The following is a 22931-nucleotide window of genomic DNA, read 5'->3' on the forward strand; positions in this document are numbered from 1 at the left end:
TGACTCACAGAAAAAAAAAATACATGTATGTGACACTTAAATTTACATTTAATTTTTTGTTTTGTAAACAAAGAATTTTCCTCATGTGTAATGCATGCATTTCTCAATTGTTTCCTTGTTGTAAAATTCATTGAAATGAAACATTTTGGTAAAGCAAGACATTGTAATGGTTTTGTTTTCTGCTTGTATGTAATGTAGTTGTAGCTGTGTTGGTCTCAGGATGTTAGAGAGACAGGGTGGGTAAGGGAATATCTTTTATTGGACCAACTTCTGTTGGTGAGAGGTCCAATAAAAGAGATTCCCTCACCCACCCTGTCTCTCTATCTTTTATTGGACCTCTCACCAACAGAAGTTGGTCCAGTAAAAGAGATTGCCTCACTACCTTGTCTCTTGTTTTTTGCTTGACAGCCACATTCATTTGGTTTTGTTTATGGAACTTATGAAACATTACTTGACAAGTTTATGAAACTTAGCTTAATAGGAAGGCTTGAGTGAATAAGTGTGTTTGTTTTTCTCCATAGTAACTGAACATGCTAACCATGCTAAGGATAACTTATTAGAAGTTAATATCTACAAGTATGATGGGTAAGTGATTTGATTTGATTTTTCCTGGAATATGTAGCTTAATTTCTGGAGAAGAGAATATTGTAACAAGATAGTTTATGGTAATGTGATAACTTTGATGATGAGATCATTGTAATAAACAGCATTTCAAAACAGGCGTGCTCTTTGGGTCTCCTGCACCTGAATATGGATTTATTCTCAAAGGCAAAAATGGACTGTTTCAGGAGAGTCCAGTTAACCCCCTGAATTAATATTCTTCTTTGAATGGCGGTCCCTGTTATATTCCATGGTGGGATTACGCATGTGCACCATGCACCCAGAGCCATAGAATTTGGAAGTAGTGTTCATTGGTCCGTGCATGTGCACTGGCTCACCTCATGCCTACAACCAAGGTGATAAAGGGTGGGGTGGACTGACTTCCTCTCCACTTCCTTCTCACAGTCGTATGGTCCAGGTTGGAATCCTTCGTGTCCACAGCCTCTCATCTTAGACTATATCTTCTCTTTGAAGATGTCGGGTCTATTCATCAACTCCTTAGGAGTTTACTTAGCAGTGGTCAGTCCATACCATCTACCTGCTCCAGGCTACTTGATTATCGTACATGCTCTAATCAATAGATTCTGGAAAGACTTAATAAGGACCTTTCTGCCTACTCAGAAGATTCCGCCCCAATGGGACTTGAACCTTATTCCTTTAGTACTGACAAGGCTCCACTTTGAGCCTTTAGTTACTTGTTCCATGTCCCTCCTTTCCTTGAAGGTTGCCTTTCTGATAGCTGTCATGTGAGTGAGAAGGGTTGGTGAACTGGGAGCAATGATGGCAGACACTCCATGTGCAGTGTTCCATAAACATCAGGTTTCTTTACATCTACACCCCAAATTCACCCGAAGTAGTTTTGGAATTTCACTTTAACCAGTCCATTCACTTACCTGTGTTTTATCCTAAAACTGCATACTTCTGTAGAAGAATGAAGACTCCATTTCCTTGCTGTTTGACAAGCCTTGGCCTTTTATCTGCAGAGAACAAAACCATTCAGGAAATCCACAAGACTGTTTTTCACCATAGCAGAGAGAGTTAGAGAGCATGCCATGCCATCTCCACCAAGAGAATCTCCAAATGGATATCTGGCTACATTCTGCTCTCCATCAACTCTTGAACCCCGGGGCCTCCCCAGGGGTAAGATCTCATTCCACTAGAGCGCAAGCAACAACTAAAGTCTCTTAAGGACATACCCTTCCTGGATACCTATAAAGTGGCCATGTGGAGTTCCATTTACACGTTTGCAAGGCATTATGCCCTGATGCAAGCCTCTGCTGCTGATGCCTCCTTTGGGATGGCGGATCTCTGTTCAACCCTACTGTCCACACCGTTCTCTTCCTTAGGTAATGCTTGTCAGTCAACTACAGTGGAATACAATAGGGGCCATCACTCAAAGAAGAAAAAGTGGTTAGTTACATGTAACTGAAGATTCTTCGAGATGTATGGTTCCTAGATGTATTCCACTACCAGCCCTCCTTCCCCTCTGCTTCGGGTCTTCTATTATTTGCGGTGTAAAAGGAACTGGAAAGATGGTCAGTCTGCCTTGCTCTTTATCAACTCAGTTGGAGGCATGAGGTGTGAGCCAAGGTGCGTGTGGAGACCAACTGATGCTACTTTCAAATTCTCTGGCTCCAGACACATGGTGCACATGCGTGAATCCACAGTGGAGTACAGATGTGTTGTTCCTATCCTCCAGTTACAGGTAAGTAACCTCCTCTTACACTTGCATGAACTTTTATATGCTAAGTTAGTCTATAGTTTTATGTACCAAATAAACACACTAAAACGCTTAATTTAAGGCCCCAACTCAATTAGCGCACGCTTAAGTTTTTTGTGAATCAGGGCCTAAAACCAGATACAGTCATAAGCACATTTCAGCAGAGTTCAACCACCACTCAATATTACACTTCATTCCAAATTTCTGTACTTTGTTTTAAAAGCTAAAACTTTAAAAAGTCTGGCAATGAATAATTACAGGATCCAGTCACTTTTTCCCATTGCCAAGTAATCCTTTACCAGTAGGTACACCTCACCTGATTTAGCCACCACTCCATTTTAATTTTGCCCCTGACTTGTTCTGTAGTTGGGGATTATGCTTTTGGATGTATACTGGTGACCTAAATTCCCTCTAAGCTGCACGGCCACGCAGCTGCCTATTAAGCACCGCGCAGGCGCTCCGGGCTGCGGTGGGAAGAGATGCCTCTCCCCAAGCCCCGGACCTGCTGTGGCACCCCTCCCTCAGCTCCAGCCCGCCCAGCCCAGCCCTGGACCTGACTGGGCCAGGTGACCCAGCCCGACCGGCCCGGGGAGAGGCGCCTCTCCCCCTCAGCCCAGGTGCTACTGTGGGGGGAGGGAGAGCTGGGGGGGGAGTCCTCTCTTCCCACTGTAGCCCCAGGGAGCCCCACTGTACCTGAAATCCCTCATCCCCAGCCCTCACCCTCCTGCACCCCAACCCTCTGCTCCAGCCCTGAGCCCCTCATCTCCAGCCCCACCCCAGAGCCTGCACCCCCAGCCGGAGCCCTCGGCCACACCCAACCACATGAATTTTATGTGCAATAATATGAAGGTGATGTGTCATATATCACCTCCATATTGGTGCGCATAACAAAATTAATTCTGCACATGGGGGGGAAAAATTAGAGGGAACACTGCTGTTGACTTTGTATTAAATGTATAGAATTCAAAAGAGATGATATTCAATTATATCAGAATTCTGTTTTCTTACAGTGTGGTGTGTTGGGGAAATGAAAATATATTTTTAAATAGAATAGGAATGATTGATCTGTTTGGTGGTATGAAATATGTGGATTATTTGGTATTATAGTTTAATGGAAATGTATTCAGACCATTCAAGAACATTGTAAAGAACATTTAATATTGAATATTGGCAGCACTCCACCAAAACTTGTCTTTACGTTGCTCTTTAACAAAGTGCTGCTGTTTTTGAATTGCCGAGTTTTGCTTTTTAAATGGGCACTAAAAATTCCTCTTCAAGTAGATGCAGATGTGTAGTCCACTTAAATGTGTGGGCATCCAGTGCTCTGGAGCCAGGAATTTTTGCTTAGCAGTACCTGTAGAGGGGAGGTGCTAACGCCTTGTGGTTGTGGCCACTTCCTTGGCTTCCCTGGTGCAGCGGTGCCACACTGACCCCCCTCAGTTCCTTCTCACCACCTGTGGCTGGAGTCTGAGCTCTGTGTGGTTGTAGTCTCACATTTAGTCTTTGTCTAGTTTATTGTATGTATTTAGTCAGTAGATAGTGGTCCCAGTGATTCCCTCACTGGGGTTTAAACATTGTCCTTTATGTGGAGGAGTGATCCCCAATAGTTACTCCTACACATAGTGCTTGCTTTGCCTCGGCAAGGCCCAACTTGAAAAGTGTTGTTCAATCTGTAGGTCATTCAAGAAGTGGACTCGGGTGACATGGGATCTTCGCCTCCATGCGGTACCTAATAGTACAGGCCAGGCAGCCTGATTCGGTTCTGAGGCCCTCCTCAGGCCAAAAATTACCCTTTGGGCTTGGAGATCATTGCCACTTCTCACTCCAGGGACAGGTGCCTCTCCAAAGAGTCAGAGAAACTGTTTTGTTGTCAGCACTGAGGAAGAGGTCTCATAAGACCAATCATGACTGCCCCAGGTCGTGCGGCAACTCCTCTGTCTCCCCCAGGAAAAGCATGCTCTGGTTCTGGCACACAGAATGGCATGGATACTTCTGACCCTTCCCCGGTACCAAGTGCGAAGGGCAGAAACCCTGTACCATCAACTCTGGTTCAGACTCCGGGTATCTGTTGAGTCCAGTACTGATGAGGGAGATGCTGGTACCAACTATGACCATGTCATCAGCATACAAGGCAGCCGCAGACCTCCTCTGCCTTTTGGTCTAGACCTCCCTGTTGGTCCAGGACGTTCCCAGGGCTGTGCCACGTATAGCCCCTCCAACGGAGTGAACTGCTGAACCCCCACGTCTCTTGGCAGGCATCCAGACATTCCCCCTCCCCATGGTGAGGATGGAGCTGGTAGCAGAATTGGTACAGGGGACCTCTGCAACAGGACTGCCTTCAGCCCCGCTGCATTTGACACTGCAGATTCTCCATTGGTGGCTTTCACCACCCTTGATGTCGATTCACTCTGGTACCGCTGTTTGCACTTGGACCTATAGGCACTGACTTTTGTTTTTGCCAGTGGGTGCTTTTGAAGAGGGGTGTGTGGGGGGGGGGGGTAATGGAAGGGGGCACTCTGCCAGTTTTGGGGAGAGATTATTTTCTGCATATTTATACACTTCTTCCACACTGTATCTGGTTTTAGGCCCTGATTCACTAGAATAACTTATTCTAGTTATTAAATATCATTGATATCTTTACTATTTTAATAATTCAATTCTTATGAATTACATAAATACATTATCATAATTACAGTATATTTATTAAAATCATTGCAATCACCTACAAGTTGTCTTCACTAATGTCCCAGTTTAAAGATATTGTGTCTCATTGTAGCTTTCTGGATGAAACTTCAGCAATCTTATTTACATCTAATTCCCTGGTATTGTCTTGATGCACGTTAAGGACAGCTACATTATTCAGTTGCGGCTGTCCCATTGATGACTGGAGATAATTTTTAAATCTTCTGAAGCTGGAGAATGAGTTCAGGATGATAGAGACATGGTGAGAAGGATTCTTATAAATGTGCAGTACTCTGGAAACATAATACTTCCAGAGTACTGCAAATGACTCCAAGATCTTTCTCTTGATGGATAACAGCTAATTTTGGCATCATCATTTTGTATGTATAGTTGGGATTATGTTTTGCCATGTGCATTACTTTGCATTTAACATGGAATTTCATCTGCCGTTTTGTTGCCAAGTCACCCAGTTTTATGTGACTTCTTTGTAACTCTTTGCAGTCTGTTTTGGATTTAACGATCTTGTTATTTTGTATCATCTGCAAACTTTGCCACCTCACTGTTTACCCTTTTTTGAAGATTATTTATGAATATGTTGAATAGCACTGGGCCCCGTACAAGTCCCTGTAGGACACACTATTTACTTTTTCTCCATTCTGAAAATGGACCATTTATTCCTGCCATTTGTTTCCTATCTTTTAACTGGAGTGCCTGATGATGCTTTGTGTCATCTAAAGATCCTTTATTTAATTTAATGACAAGCCTTTGTTATCTTAATCACCCTGCCTCTGTTTATAAACTCCCTTCCCCAAGAGCAGAAGTTGTAGCAGCAGAGAACTCATCACATTCCACACTCAAACTCTGGCTTCTGGGTGCTGAGCACCCTCTATTGATTTTTCTGTAGGTACTTGAGCCCTGGAGCACCCATGGAGTCGGCACCTATGTTTGGACCGACACTACCTGTGCCATCAGCATGCTTGGTACTGCCATATCAGGAGTGCTAATTTCTGTCACGTTCTAGGCAATGGATGAATCAGACCGCCGATTGGCTCCCTTTGGCTTCACTCCACCAATGTTGCTGAGATCCTGGGGCTCTGATTCAGAGTTGGAGTTGTCCTTCTCCCACTCCCTGTCACCTGAGTAACTCCGGGGGCTGCCAGTGGACCAGTACGGCTTCCAGGGTTAGTGTATGCGCTCTGGTCATGATGGAGGTCCCTGTCTCAGCCCCCTATTGGCCACCAATGTCCTACCTGTTTCAGTGGCCTTGAACTCAGTGGGATGCTACTTGTTCATGGAGATCCCATTCTTCATCCCATTCAAAGCCAGTCACCCACCAGGTTGACAGTGATGGCTTTGGATCAACTGCAAAGCCTGGGCATTAGAGGTCTTCCTCCCCATGGAGGTTGAGTCCTCCCTCCCTTAGTCCTCATTGCTAGATGATGCTGAGCTGCTTGGGTCATCGTCTTCTTCTGCTCCAGAGGATTTTAAGGTGTACAAGAACATTTTTACACTGCGCATCCATGTAAGTTCCTCCAAGAAAACGGGCACAAACTGGTGGACATTTTGCAGCCCACCATCCCCAGGAGAATGACCCTCCCAATCAGTCATGCATTCCTTGAACCAGCAAGAACCCTGTGGAATACACTGGTCTCAGTACTGCTGGTGGCCAAACACATGGAAAAATGCTACTTGGTTCCCATGCAGAGATTTGAGGAGCTCTATTCCCATGTGGCCCCAAATTCCTTGATCATAATGGCCATAAACAGGGCCCAACAGGGTAGGTTCAGGTCTACCCCCAAGGACAGAGATTCTAAGCTGTTGGACCTTCTGGGCAGGATGATCTATACCTCGTTAACCTTACAGACAAGAATAGAAAATCAACAAGCTTTGCTGGCCAAGTATGTTTTCCTCAACTGGTCAGCCATGGCTAAATTCGAGGATCAGTTGCCCAAGGCCTCGTGTGAGGAGTTCAGGGCGTTTGTTGTGAAAAGTTGCTTAGTGGCTAAAACATTCCCACAGTCTGCTCTTGACATTGCTGATATCTCAGCCAGGGCAATGGCCTTGGTAGTAACTATTATGTGGGCTTCCTGGTTGCAAAACTCTAGGATCATTCTGGATGTCCAGCAAGCCATGAAGGACTTCCCCTTTGATGGCCAAGTCTTGTTCTCGGACAAGACTGTGTGTAGGGCCACAAGTCCACTTGCACTCAGGTGGTCCAATTCATCAGGTTCTGCCTTTGCCCTCTTCATATGTGGCTTAGGATGGTTTACTGCCCTGCTCCTCATTGTCTGGACAGGCTGGTTCACCTTCCTCCACTAGTCCTATATTCCTTGCACTGGTGGGAGTCCCTGTGCAATATGTGCCAAGGAGTTGCCTTAGCTTGGCCCTCTCAGTGGTTACCAACAGTTCCCTTCTGGTTTTGGGGGCACATCTGGACTTGTTGAGGGTGCAGAGTCTGTGGTCTGAACAAGAAGCCTCACTCCACTCAACATGTTGGAACTTCAGGCCCTCCACAATTCATGTTGTGCTTTCCAAGACCACATCAGACACTCAGTGGTTCATGTACTCACTGACATACCACCACAATGCACTATGTAAACAAGTAGGGTGTGTGGTGGTGGGGGGGGGGAGACGGGACGTTCCAGGTTATTCTACCTGGAGGTGATCAACCTGTGGCAATTTTGTATCGAAGAAACAACATTCTGGTAGCAGTTCAGTTGTTGGAAATGCAAAATCATCTTGTGAACCATCTCAGCAGGGTTTTTCCCCTGAGCCACAAGTGGTCCCTTAAGGGGAGAGTGCTCCAGGTGATCTTTGCAACATAAGGCATCCCCTCAATCAAGCTGTTTGTGATGAGAGAAAACAGGAAGTGTCCACTATTCTTTCTCAAGTGGACTTTAGTCAAGGCTCCCTCTCTGACACTTTCTGCCCCAGCTGACAGTCAACTCTTCTGTACACCTTTTCACCTATTCTGGTCATTCCTAGAGTCATCCTGAAACTTGTAGTGGATCAGACCAAGCTCATCCTCATGCCAACGTGGCCGAGACAGTGCTGGTTCTCAGATCTTTTTGCTCTGTCAGTTCAACTTCTCATATTGTTTCCTCTCCATCCTGACCTGTTCACTTAGAACCAGAGCCACAGTCAGCTCCCTGCACCTCATGGTACGGCTGTTGCATGGGTAAATGAGGAGGAGTAGTGCTTGGAGCCTGTCCAACAAGTGCTACTCAACAGTGGGAAGTCCTCCACTAGGATGGCCTACTTAGTGAAATGGAACAGGTTCTCCCGTGGGACCCACCTGACAGAGGCCTCTACCCAGTACATCTTGTAGTATCTGTTACATCTTCAGAAATCTGGACTTGTGCTCAGTTCACTGAGAGAGCATTTGACAGCAATATCAGTATTCTATCCCCCAATTCAAGGGAAGTCAGGTTTTTTTCTAATACCATGGTGACAAGATTTCTGAAGGGGCTTGTCCACTTGCATCCTCTGGTCTGAGAACCTGTCCATTGTGGGATTCTGGTTGCTCTGATGGGCCCTCTGTTCAAGTCCATTGTATCCTATCCTGTCTCAGAAAACCACGTTCCTGATAGCCATCCCTTTGGCGAGAAGGGTGTGCGAGTTGCACGCCTTGGTGGCTGAGTTGCTTTTCACACAGTTCTCCAAGAACAAGGTAACGCTGCGACCACACCCAGTGTTTTTATCCAAGGTGGTCTCTCTTTCATCTGAATCAGGCTGTGTATTTACCAGTGTTTTTCCCTAAGCTGCACTCTTCCCCAGAAGATCAACACCTCCATACTTGATAACAGGCAATGTCTAGCCTTTTATATAAACATAAGAATGGCCCTATTGGGTCAGACCAAAGGTCCATCTAGCCCAGTATCCTGTCTTCCAACAGTGGCCAGTCCCAGGTGCCTCAGAGGGAATGAACAGAACAGGTAATCATCAAGTGATCCATCCCCGGTCGCTCATTCCCAGCTTCTGGGAAACAGAGGCTAGGGACACCATTCCTGCCCATCCTGGTTAATAGTCATCGATGGGCCTATCCTCCATGAATTTATCTAGTTCTTTTTTGAACCCTGTTATGGTCTTCGCCTTCACAACATCCTCTGGCAAGGAATTCCACAGGTTGACTGTGCGTTGTATGAAGAAATACTTCCTTTTATTTGATTTAAACCTGCTGCCTATTAATTTCATTTGGTGTCCCCTAGTTCTTGTGTTATGAGAAGTAGTAAACAACACTTCCTTCCTTCTCTACACCGGTCATGATTTTATAGACTTCAATCATATCTCCCCTTAGCCGTCTCTTTTCCAAGCTGAAAAGTCCCAATCTTTTCAATCTCTCCTCATATGGAAGCTGTTCCATACCCCTAATCATTTTAGTTGCCCTTTTCTAAACTTTTTCCAATTCCAGTATATCCAATTCCTATGTATAGACTGGGCTAAACTGTTGCATGTTTTACCTCGCCTGTTCGGACCACATGAAGGGATAAGCAATCTCTGCACAGACCATCTCTAGATGAATAACCTGCTGTATCAAGGCTGCATATGAAATACTATTCACTGCATGTCTTCAGCAGATACGGGGTCACTCCACGAAGCCACAAGTGATGTCGATCGTGACATTTCCGTACTGGACATTTGCAGGGAAGCCACGTGGTTGTCCATACATACATTTATGGATCATTATGCTATTACTGCATCTTCCATACTGGATGCAGGTCTTGGAAGGGCAGTTCCGTAATCCCTATTGCAGCAGACTTCGAGTCCCGCCTCCGGTTTGGTGTACTGTTCACGAGTGACCTAAGTGGAATACTCATCTGCATCTACTTGAAGAAGAAGAAGAAATGGTTACTTACTGTAACTGTGGTTCTTTGAGATGTGATGCAGACTTGTATTTCCTGACCCACCATCCATCCCCTCTACCTTGGAATCTCCTCTCATGGGTTTTCAGTGGAAAGGAATTGAGCCGGGGAGGGAATCGGGGCGGCGCTGCCTCAGATACCCAGAGGAGGAGCCACAGCTCTGAGGCATGAGCACCGCCCTTTTACAGGTACTGCTAGGCAAAAGGCTCTGGCTCTGACACACTGAGTGCACACACACACCTAAGTGGAATACATGTCTGCATCACATCTCAGAGAACCATAGTTACAGTAAGTAACCATTTCTAGTCTTTTCCCCCCATTTTAATTGAATATTTATATAAAGCATTATAATTTAAAATGACCCAAACACTACAGTGAAAGTTAGCATACAGAGGATCAGACTTCTATGATTTGTATTTAATTTTGTGTATAAAAGTTAGATTGATAAAGGTAATAAAACTAGAGGAGATTGAGGGAAAGAAACAATATAGAGAAGAAAGGAAGAGGGAAGGAGGAGTCATAACATGGCCTACCAACGTATTCCACTATTTCTATAAAGTCTACCCGTATGTCAGTGTACTTATCATTTTTATTATGATTTGGAGATCCTTTCCATCCCTGCCATATTGGTATGCCAATCATTGGACTGGATTTTGATTTCCAGTACTAAAGAACATATCTTTCAGCCAAAAGTAGTTGTCACAAATTTTTAGTATTTAAGTTCTATTATCTAGAAAAGGAAAGCATTAAGGAGGATAGTTTAGAATACAAATTCTCAATCCCTTAGGCACTTTTGAAAATTTCCTCTTTAAAGTTTAACATGGATAAAAGACTCTGCTTCTCCTGTCCCTCTCTTCCACTTCAACATCCCACGTTCGTGTGAACTATGTGTATCCTATCACAAGCACTGTATATTTTTAAACTCTACTACTACTGCTACCAGTCATCACTCCATCAGAATACTAATATATTTCTCTTGAGGAAGCCCAGAAAAATAAAACAAAACCTGCAATTTCTAGGAAAAGCCGTTTTGGAGAGATGAACCAAAATATTGAATAATTTTTATGATGGCATCAGGAAAAAAATTTCAACACCACAAATTTTTAAACTCCTTTTCTGACTTCCCAGAAAAATTCTACTCTACGATAAAATGAGGAAAGTTAAGTTTAGGGGAATTGTGTGTTTTGGAGAAGTTATGGAGTGCATATTTGAAAATAGGTTTTGTACCTTAAAGCTAGCTTCAGCCTTAGCTATGGACTGAATGGCTACCTTACCTCCAAAATAAAGGGGTGAATTTATAGGTGGGTTGAAGTGCTGTTTTCGTGTTTGTAAGCCAGTTGTGGGGATAAATCTACACACCTGTAGAAATGGAAACTGACCCTCTGAAAATGTAGTCTAGTATATGTTGTACCCAACAATCCTCACAATGAGTTTTCTCCCTCATGTTTTCCGGGAGGGTGTGGCAGTGACCAAATATAGTTGCTCTTAATGCAGCGCAAAACCTATCCTCCTAGAAAATCACTCCTAGTATTTTGTTCAAAGTCTTCCTTAAGAAAAAGCCAGATATCCCTGTGTGTAGTCTTTTTATTATTCCTGAATATCTCATTTGATCTCTCTAAGTTGATAGAACATTAGATTTTTAATTGGAACTTCTTTGATCTGCCTGAGAGAAAAATCTGAACCGTCTAAAAGAAACAACACCAAAAAGAAAGCAAAAATAGTTGTCTTACAGTAATTCAGTAGATAATTCAGATATAGTGAAAGTCTGATCTTTAGAAGAAAGTGTGACAGTTATCAAGCTGACTGCACCTCTGACCCTTTCTGGTTCCCACTGCATACATGACTGCCACAAATATTTGTTTAGCTATTTTACATTTTCTCCAGTTAGAAAAAAGTCTTTCAAACCTGTCTGTCTAAGATACCTACTCATTAGATACTTCAGCATAAAAATTGTCAGTGCTACCAGATATCTCCATAATAGCCAGGCCCCAGGATGACAGTTCATAAGAATTTTCATTAAAATGAGCAATAGCTCTAGAGGTATGAAAATTCTTCACTAAAGCACCATTTTTTGCATGTTGATATTCTGGTATTCACTTCCAGTTTGAGTCAAAGTAATATACCATGAATTTCTTGGTCTCTGTTATATTGGCCATGGGGATTATCCTCAGAAGAGAGAGACATCTGTTTCGTCCTGGCAATATTGAATTTGTACTTACTTTTAGTTGAGAGCGGGATAAAATTATCATTATTTCAGTCCTACATTAATTCCAAGCCAATTCCTTGCCTTCACCTTGCCATAGATCCAATCTAGAGTTGGGGCAGGAATTTGTCAAGGGTCTAATTGGGTATGGAATATACTTAAGGAGGTGAGAAACTGGCAGCTGCCTTTTCTTTTGAGGTATAATGTAGCTCAATAATATACAACTGAGAAACTGTATATCTTTCTTTTAAAACAAGGTGTTTGGCATAGAGAGCAAGTATTGAGCAGAAGCTAACATATTTATAGGACTGTGACTCCAGTACTGGAGCAAAAATAGGCTTCTCTCAAAGGATAAATATCACTTGTGGATTGTCTATACATAGGAGTTTCCCTTAACTGCTTATTTTTCTACTCTGTGCCAGTTTTGACGGTGCAGCAGTTCAGTGATGACAGAATTGAAATGCTTAAATGATCAACAAATAACATGAAAAAGTGTATTAGCATAATGGCCTATATGGTTAGAAAGATGGTGAGGACAAATTATATTCTGATCTGTACTGTGAGTGCCTATTCCCTATACTGGTCTGTTTCATACAGATGGTGCAGAATATGCAATAGGAGTATTCTGCATGAGAAATGGGTGCAAAATAGAAATAGGTTCTGCAAGTTAGAGTACACACTGAACAAACTAGAGAGTAATTGTACTAATCCAATTGTTTTCATATATAACTTTCTACTACTTGTATGTGTACGTTAGGGATTTAGTACGCAATTTTCTGAAGGTTTGATTAGGCTCATTCTCATAGTGTATCTCATTGGAAGATTTTTTTTAAATTATAGCTCTGTGCCCCTTTAAGATTTTTAAGGGGGTGCATTTTGTTAATATTTATGCACAGACCAGATATTATTTACCATCATATAATACTTTATTTCTGGTGTTACTCTTGGCTACAGACTTCGAGTCTGTCCGTCCTGAGCTTTAACTATAGTTGCTACTCCCGCTAAACTGGATTAATTTTGCAAAACAAACTCTTGCTTCTGAAGACATTTAAAACTACTTGTTGTCAGATTGTAGAATTGTCATCTTGATCTATCCAACTCTTTTATGTTTTTGTGTAACAAGACAATTTAAGATTTCAGGATTCAGCCACGTTAAGAAGGATAAATCATTTTAGCTAATATGTAAGCCTTTGTACTTTTGAGACTTGAGGCTCCAATTGTCTACCATTTTATAAACTTATATGGTTTTTAAATGTATAAATGTTCAGTTCAGAATTCAAAGTATGTCTTTTGATAGTAATTGTGTGTGATGTAGCAGTTGATTAAAATTAATAGAAAAAACAGATTAAATGGAATTGCATATTAAAGGAATATAAATATCATACTTCTTTCTGAAACTACATATGTTAACTTACAAATTATTTATAAACATACCAATTAAAAAAGAGGGGAGGAATTTTTACTTTGTTTAATTTTGTATTTGAAGGCTCTTTGTGTGCAGTCTGTTTCAGTGTTTTACTTGTATAGTTAGTTTCCACTAATGTTTGTGTCTGTTCACAAAGCAACAAGGGAAAGAAAAAGCACATTTTAAAAACACAGGAGAAAATTGTTGTAAAGTTACAAAATGAGGCAGGGGGACTCCTGTAGTTCCTGCAGCTATATTGTTTTTGTTTGTTTGTTTTTGTTTTAAATATAATGTTTTAAGTTGACTGTGTCCCTCTTTTATAAATCATAAAGGTGAATAGGGAGAACAAAGTGATGACCGTAAGTGGTGTTTGTGCTAATTGGAACATTTAATGTGTTTGACTGTTAGCATGCATTCTAACTTATGTTTTCTGGCAGTATTGTTTGTGTTGGTGGGGACGGAATGTGCAGTGAAGTGATGCATGGTCTAATTGGAAGAATACAGAAGGATTCTGGCATAGATCAAAATAATCCCAAAGCAACGTTAGTCCAGTGCAATATAAGGATTGGCATAATCCCTGCTGGTAAGAATGAAAAAGGGTTAACTTTTCAGTTTACGTTATTTATTAATGTAGTAACTTTCTGTAGTCAGGCCTGCCTGTAGAATTAAATATGAACAGTAATGCTCCATAAAGCTATTGGTGGGCCAGCATAAATAGTGATGGCTGCAATGTCTTGTTTGTGGGAGAAGGAATTTACATGAGGGGGAGGAAGCAAAAATTAAAGTATTATTGTAGCACCTAAGAACTGCTTTCTTGATTAGTGTTCTGGGGCTTAAATATGCTAATACAAATGTTATAAAAAAGGAATGGTGAGGGAAAATTATAAATTCGAACTAACAAACACTAACTGAAAGCATTATCAGTTGAAACCCACTGAATAGAGGCTAAACACTTTATTCTGTACAGTGAAAGGAACCCAATATTCTATCTGTTTTCATCACTGGCTAACTGTGTTGAAATCCACAAGTGTTGAAATCCATTTTGTGGGATAGAAACTACAGCCTCTCCTTCTCTCTCAATGCTTCTGTCACAAGGGAAGCGTAGAACCGTTGGGGAGCCGGTCCACAGGTTCCAGAGAGAGGTGCATATTATGTTCTTCTTGATGCTCTGTAGTCATAATGCCTGCAGAAGCCCTGCTGCTAGCTTCCTTCAATATCTCAATGAGATGCTGGTCCATTCCAATTCACTATGATAGCCACCCTTTTCAGGCTAATTATGACCACTGCTAGTGAGCATGGTAGTGCTCACTGCTAGTGCTAGTGAGCATCATTGTTCAAAACTTTTCCCTAAGTGAAGTCCTTTGACAAAGTAGATTTAACTGCAAAAACTAATCCAAAGAGCATCTTTGGCACTTGAAAATTAATGACCCATATAGCCAAAAAAGGAGATCCCTAACGCTCCATTCAAAATGTGATCTGGACTAGAGGGAGGGCTTCCTCTTCCAATACTGGAATTAATAATACTCAGAGGTGTCTCCAGAACTACAGATGAGTGTGGGCATACAATTGTTCAGGTAAGGCACAGAATTATCCTGTGTTGACAATCACATGACTGCCTTTGAGTAAATGACTAAAATTTGAAGTTAGTCTTGATAAGCGACAAAACACTGAGTGTGCTGATGGTAAATAATGAAAAATTCTGAAATTTAGTATTTTTAGTGAACATAAATATTAAATTTCCTCATTTACTATTTTAATTATTTACCCAACTCTCACGCCTGTTCATTTAGTCTTATAGTGTAGTGAGTAAAACAAAGGTATTGTATATCAGAGGTGCTTTATATAAATCACTCTGTAGAGAAATTTGCATGTGTTCCTCCTATTAATACTAATGAAGAGACACACTTGTATCCATTTGCAACTCAATTAAACTTATAGGAACAAAATCTGAATTGCTTTCTCACGCCTTAACTCTTTGCTTGGGCAAAATTTCCATTGACTTCAGTAAAGATTTTTTTTTTTTTTGTCTGAGTAAAGTGTTCTGGGTTTGACATATGCTCATCTGAAAACATTCATCTGTTTATGGTGTTAGTGACCTAAAGAAGGTATGGGTGTAAAGCGTAACTCTAATGTTTTGGTTATGGCATAGTTATACTTTTGTGGGGAGGAATAGGTTAAAATGGAGTTGACATGCTTTTGCTTTTGTAGCGTACCAGTTTGTCACCGGACATTTGTTAAATATACATATTTGGGGTTATCGTTTTTCCTGTCTGTTTTTAAAACAATCTTCACTGATGTTAAAACAGTATTAAACGTAAGTTCTTTTCTTGTATAATCCTTTATAGTCTATTTGTTATAAATGTGAAGTTTGCTTTTTGCTTTCATTTTGTCCACTGTACAACTGTTTGCTGTATGTGAATTTACATTGTATTCTTGTCCTGTATTTTGCAAGGTTTTATATTAAACACATTCTCTTAATATAGTCATAATTTTACTTTTGGATCTGAATAGTGATTTTGAAAAATATATTTAATGAACATGTTTAAGGAAGTTAACCTCTAAATTATGTTACACACTCTTTTGGAGAACAAACTTAAAATATAAATCCTTTATCTATAATAAGTATTGGTTAAGTATGTGTGGCTTTTTTGTTTTGTTTTTTTAATGTTGGAAATAGGGGGAAAGGCAGGGAGTCTTTTTTCTTAATGTTTTATTACTAAATAAAGATGGGAAATTGGTAAAGGGTTACATACGTATAGTGTATACATTAATGTTTTCAGTAATTTATATAGATCTGTGCACTGTACAAATCTTAAGGCTCAGTTTCAGGTCCTCTTAAATCATAGGCACCAGCTGGCCACATGTGAAACAGTCAGTGACATACTTGAGGAAAAGTTGCAAGAATTCTCCCCAATCCCGGGTGCACCCACTCACAGCGGTAGTCCTGTTGCTCACCTGAGTGCAATGTCTGTTAGGTTAGAGTTTCTGTAGTGCTGTCTTTCACTGATGGGACAGAACTATGGCTACAAAAATATTATACATTGTCAAATTGCAAATGGAAATCTGTCATTTACAGAGTGCATATAGCTATTCATTTTTCCTTTTACATATTAGTTGACAAAAGTATTGAATTTTTATACTCACCAGTTCTCAATTTAATTATCTGTTAGTGGGTGTTTTTGGGGCAAGTGAGGGGAGAATTAAAATCTTAAAAGTGGCAGGCAAAGGCATACTGTCTAGCATCTGATACTTTTTGAGGGGTCATAAGACTGGGAGGGTTGGGAAAAAATGCAACAAAGTTCTAAACAAACAGCTTTTGTGGCAGCTATGCAATGCCATCTACGCAATGCCATCTACTATTGGAGGAATAGAGCTTTGTGTCTGCAGCAACATGCCTTCTGTGGCCTGCAGCATGTCACAAGCTCCACGTGGAGGATGCAGGAGCGATGTGGCGAGATCGGGGGAAAGAGGAATTTCCACTTCTCACCCCCTTCCTGTACATGGGGCAGCAGGCCAAATGAAATATTCTGGTGGGCTGGATGTGGCCTGTAGACCACAGTTGGCCATTCCTTTATTTTGGATCTGGTCGTTGCGCAGCAGGGGGGTGGGCGGGCTGATATGGAGGCACTGTGCAAGTGCACTGAGTGCACATTGATTAATCTGGGCCTGGTCACCCCCCATAGTTTTCAAAGTAGACTGCTAAGATGGAGCATTCATTTGTGAAAAGCCAACCTGAATACTCAGTTCCAGGAAGGTTGTGTTTAGAGGTGAGCCCCAAGGGGACTGCAGCATGAAAAAGTTTGGAAACTGTTGTGTTAGTGTATTAACTTGTGTATAGTGTATTGTATTGTGGGACAAAAGGGAAATTTTACAATATAGTCTGTCATGCTATGCTAACTTTCCAATTACTAGTAAGTAGGGCCGTTGATTAATCGCAGTTAACTCTGCTATTAACTCAAAAAAAAATTAATCGCAATTAAAAAATTAGTAGCTATTAATCAGTTTTAATTGCACTGTTAAACAATAGAGAATACTAATTGAAATTTATTACATTTTGATAGTTTTCTACATTTTCAAATATATTGATTTCACTTACAACACAGAATACAAAGTGTACAGTGCTCACTTTATATTTATTACTAATATTTGTACTGTAAGAATGATAAACAAGAAATGGTATTTTTCAGCTCGCCTCATATAAGTACTGCAGTGTAATCTCTTTATTGTGAAAGTGCAATTTACAAATGTAGATTATTTTTTTGTTACATGACTGCACTCAAAAACAAAACAATGTAAAACTTTAGAGCTTACGAGTCCATTCAGTCCTCCTTCTTGTTCAGCTAAGACAAACAAGTTTGTTTACGTTTACAGGAGATAATACTGCCCACTTCTTATTTACAATGTCACCTGAAATTGAGAAAAGATGTTTGCATGGTACTTTTGTAGCCAGCATTACAAGGTATTTATGTACCAGATATGGTAAACATTTGTACGCTCCTTCATGCTTTGGCCACCATGCCAGAGGGACGTGCTTCCATGCTGATGGTGCTCGTTAAAAAAATAGTGTGTTAATTAAATTTGAGACTGAACTCGTTGGGGGGAAATTGTATGTCTCCTGCTCTATTTTACCCACATTCTGCCATATATTTCATGTTATAGCAGTCTCTGATGATGACCCAGCACATGTTTGTTTTTAAGAACACTTTCACTGCAGATTTGACAAAACCCAAAGAAGGTACCAATGTGAGATTTCGCTACAGCATTCGACTCAAGGTTTAAAAATCTGAAGTGCCTTCCAAAATCTGAGAAGGATGAGGTGTGGAGCATGATTTCAGAAGTCTAAAAAAAGCAACACTCCGATGCGGAAACTATAGAACCAAACAACCAAAAAAGAAAATCGGCCTGCTGGTGGCATCTGACTTAGATGATGAAAATGAACATATTTCAGCCCACACTGCTTTGGGTCATTATCGAGCAGAACCCATCATAAGCATGGACACATGTCCCTTACAATGGTGGTTGAAGCATGAAGGGACATATGAATCTTTAGTGCATTTGACACGTAAATATCTTGCGATGCCAGTTAGAACAATGCCATGCAAACACCTGTTCTCACTTTCAGGTGACATTTGTAAACAAGAAGCAGGTACCTTTATCTCCTGCAAATGTAAACAAACTTGTTTGTCTGAGTGATTGGCTGAACAAAAAGTAGAACTGAGTGGACTTGTATGCTCTAAAGTTTTACATTTATTTTATTTTTGAACGCAGGGTTTTTTTGCACATAATTCTACATTTGTAAGTTCAACTTTCATGATAAAGAGATTCCACTAGAGTACTTGTATTAGGTGTCTTGAAAAATACTATTTTGTTTTTACAGTGCCAATATTTGTAATAAAAATAAATATAAAGTGAGCACTGTACACTTTGTATTGTGTGCTGTAATTGAAATCAATATATTTGAAAATGTAGAAAACTTCTCACTCATCTTTCTTCTCCCTTGTGACCACACTTTTTTTTTCACCTAGACAGAACATGCCCCGTGTGTGCACAGAAAACTAAAGAAAGTGCTGTGATGATAGCAGGATACCGTTAAGCAGGAAGTCAGCAAGGAAAATGTAATAGGAAGCAGGGTAAAATGTTCAAGAAAATTGGGGATAGTGTAAAAGAGAACCAATGAAGCAAGGAAGGAAAAAGCTATTTGATAACCTCTCTGGAGGGAAAAAAAAAGTGATGATTCTGCTAGTATGAAGGTCAACTAAGGTAGAATTATGCTTCTTATGTGGGTAATATTTCATGTTTTAAACCAATATATAAAACTGAATAATAGTTCTATGTAAAGATAGTTTGAGACCAGTTCAGATTCATTAGAAGTAAAATAGGGAAATCCCTTTTTGGCGATGGTAGCTGTACCTTTGACCTTAGTACTCCGAGTAAGCACTTTTTTTCAGACTTCTTGGACTATTCTTCTCTGTTGCTTTGTTGGTTTCTTCTCTTACACTATCCCCAGCTTTCTTGTACACCGCACCATGCTTCCTATTACGTTTTCCTTACTGACTTTCTCCTTTTGGGGTATCCTGCTTCTGTCAATGCACTTTCTTCCATTTTCTTCTCCATTCAACTACCTCTTACAAATCCAGGGAATCCTTATGGCTCAGAATACCTTCTCTCCTTCTGTTAGACATACCCTATTTCACTGTCTTAGGAGTGTTCCAGCACTAATAACAACTTAACAAAAGACTTTTATATTGCAATGCAGTAACAATGGATAAATCTGTCTGTAAAACTTCTTGAAACACTGGATTGCTTTCTGCCAGTGTCATCAAATGGACTGGAAGAAAACAAATATAACACTACTTTGGTGTCATACTATGTTCAGAGAGAAGTAGTGTGAGTTCTTCTATGCCAACAGAAAACAGGTTCTAAGAATGCATCCATCTCACTTGTCAACTCACTTGATTGAAGAGTAATTTAAAAAGGTGTGTGGTGCCTGTGCACTATCTGTCTTAAAACACTTGTGTAGGTGCATGAAAGGGAAAATGCTTCTTACTTTAGTTGTATCGTATTCTGTTAATGCAGTGTTATCCTGTGGCTTCTCTTCATCTCAGAGTGGTAAATCTTTTTCTCATGAACGAAAGAGGACTCGCTGTGCTGCCATAGGGCTGCTGCTGCCCTCCCCCATCCCTGCAGGTGCAAGATGCAGGAGCAAGACTGTGGTGTTGAGGGGGCAGAGCAGGGTCCTGGGGGGAGGGTGTCTCTTTTCTGCCCCATACCTTGCCCCTACCGGGAGCAATACAGCAAGCCTTCTGCAGCCCTGCTGTCATAGGAATAATGGGGCAGAGCAGACCCCTGCATCTGAGGCTGCCAGGAGAAGAGAGTGAGAGAGAGAGCAAGCCCCTGGTCACATGGAAGGTACCCTGCTGCTGAATGGATTCTGCCCCCTCAATTATCTGAACTCCTAATTATCCGGATAAAATCTGTGTTGCCTATACTATTTGGTTAAGCGGTGGTGTACTGTACCATGTGAGCCTTGGATACTGAAGCCATACACCTATAAAATTGCTATGGAGCACCTTTTCATACAGATGGCCAATTGTAACCACAAGTAACTGTTCGGAGCTAGAAACATGTGGTGAGCCATCATTCTCTCTCTCAAGACAGTTTACATACATTGTGAGCAAACCTCTAAATAACGCCCTCTGCAGCTATTTGACTTAGGATAGATTGTCAGAACATAGGGCAAATACCCGCAAATTCACCAAGCCAGTAATAAGAGTATTCCTGGACCACTACACTAGTTTTACCATGGAATACAGGCCCCTGTTTATCACCCAGGAAAACTGGACTTTATGATGTAAAGTTATTAAAACCAAAAACACCTCAATTAGGTTCTTCCAGTTCCAAAGGACCAATCAGTCACCCCTGGTTACTGGATACTTCAGTATTTTACCCAAAACAATGGTGTTAGTTTACTAAGGATTGGCTAACTAAAGATTTATTAATTTAAAAATTGAAATGAGAGTTAAGAAATTAAAGCAAATAATATACATTACAAGTGAATTAGAGGTTGTAATCCAAATGATAGCATAGATAGAGAGGCTGTTAGAGTCTTTTCAGAAGTCCTCAGGGCTTTTCAAAAATGAATTCTGAGGATCTCTATCTGTATGCTTAGACCTCCTGCTGCTCACCGAGAGTTCAGGCAGTCCAGAAATAAATCAGAGAACAGGATCATTCCCATGGTCTAGTATTTGTAGTTGGAAGCAGCTTGGTGAAGGTTACTGGCACAGTATAGGTAATGCAGACAGTTTGAGAGTCTCCAGTGTTAAGCCAGGTTTCAGAGTAGCAGCCGTGTTAGTCTGTATTCGCAAAAAGAAAAGGAGTACTTGTGGCACCTTAGAGACTTACAAATTTATTAGAGCATAAGCTTTCGTGAGCTACAGCTCACTTCACCCTTGGTTTGAAGTTAACGACCTACTTCCCATGCATACACAAATAATTCAGTTACACTGATTTACATTAGGCAATGACTGGCCATTCATTAAAACATGGACAGATAAATGAGGAAAATACAGGAAATATTCATTAGTTCCATGCAGTGTATACACATCTTTGATCGTAAGGCTAATTAAGTACAGGATATAGACAGATGTAAGCATACAAACACCATTTTCCTTGATTTCTTGTCAACACAAGTGAAGGAGCTGGTGTCTGCTAGCCCATTTAAAATCCCTTTGATACTCGCACACAATTGAATTGCAGTGCCTCTTGACATGCCTTTAAAGGTTAGAGACAAGTGAACTGGCCTGTTGATTCTAATCTGAGCTAGTTTGTCAGCATCACAATACCCTCTTGGAATGATGTGAAGAATTATTAAAGGAGTGGGCCATCCATGTGCTATATCATGTGTTTTGTTTCTCTGTGATGGCTATACTCTAGTACCTGAGAGCATCAAATTACTGTTTACTGTTCAGACCTTGTGTGGCTGACTGACTGTTGGAGTTCCATCGGCTTAGACCAGGTCTGAATATGGAACTAAGTTTCTGTTCAGCTATTGCAAAATCCCTGACCTAGATGAAGGAAGAAAGGCTAAGTGACAAACAAGGCATTCACACCTGAATGCTCAGATCCTATTCAGATCTTCAAGCAGTTATGATATTAACTAAGAGGATATCTAGAGGGTCATCTGCTTTCTTCCCTAATTGAACCAAGATATGATAGAGTTCATGCATGCATCAGAGTGTTCCACAAACTGCAGGCAAAATTAAATGGAAAGATTTGGTATAGCATTTCCACATGCCAAATCTCTGAACAGCTATTGCTACTATGAAGCCCCAAATTTGGCTCCTTTCCATCTGCCATCCATCATGTTTGTCACTACCTTAAAAGAGAAATTGGAATCTTGTGTGCTGTGCAGAACCACTTGCCCATGACAATGTGTCCTGAACTATGCGCTGGTCTCACAGAAAATTCCCTCCATCACACTTACTGTTTCCTTTGGAGTGTGATTTCATTATGTGTGTTTGCCTCCTTTTGCTGTCGGGGCCTTACTCATTAAAACCTCTTGATCACTGTGGCCAGCTTCTGCAAAATGTTCATATGAGATGGAGTAGCCTCCTCTCTTGTGTCCTTAAGTGGAAGTGGTGATGACAATCTCCTGGACAGTGAGAGAGAAGGAAGGATTTTCCCTGCCCCTGTCTACCAGCATGTATTCCCTGGTTTCCTCTGAAGTGATTTAAAAAAAAGAATGGAGAGCAGACTTGAAATCAGTGAATCATTCATCCTTTGGCATGTTTCTCAGCGTCTGAATTGGCCTTGTGAAAATGGAGTAGCCTGACTTGGCCTTTGTCCAGTATGTCTGTGCTGTATCTGAAAACAGGCAGGTGGACAAAGGTGTTTTTCAAGACTTATGCTGTCAATTATGGAGGAGTTCGGGGAGGAGAAGGGCTTACAGACCTTTAGCAA

The 22931-nt window shown here is 41.1% G+C and overlaps 1 protein-coding gene across 3 annotated transcripts in view; it reads left to right on the top strand.

The window, feature by feature from the left end:
- CERK (ceramide kinase) overlaps positions 1-22931 on the top strand; it is an 80789-nt gene that overhangs the window by 33216 nt on the left and 24642 nt on the right. For all 3 annotated transcript variants that reach the window (XM_038373224.2, XM_043496395.1, XM_043496390.1), the window contains 2 exons: positions 522-585; positions 13910-14055. In XM_038373224.2, coding sequence (XP_038229152.1) covers positions 522-585; positions 13910-14055 — 210 coding nt within the window. The remainder of the gene's footprint in view (positions 1-521; positions 586-13909; positions 14056-22931) is intronic.

The sequence above is a fragment of the Dermochelys coriacea genome, chromosome 1 (assembly GCF_009764565.3).
Source record: "Dermochelys coriacea isolate rDerCor1 chromosome 1, rDerCor1.pri.v4, whole genome shotgun sequence".
Lineage (NCBI taxonomy): Eukaryota > Metazoa > Chordata > Testudines > Dermochelyidae > Dermochelys > Dermochelys coriacea.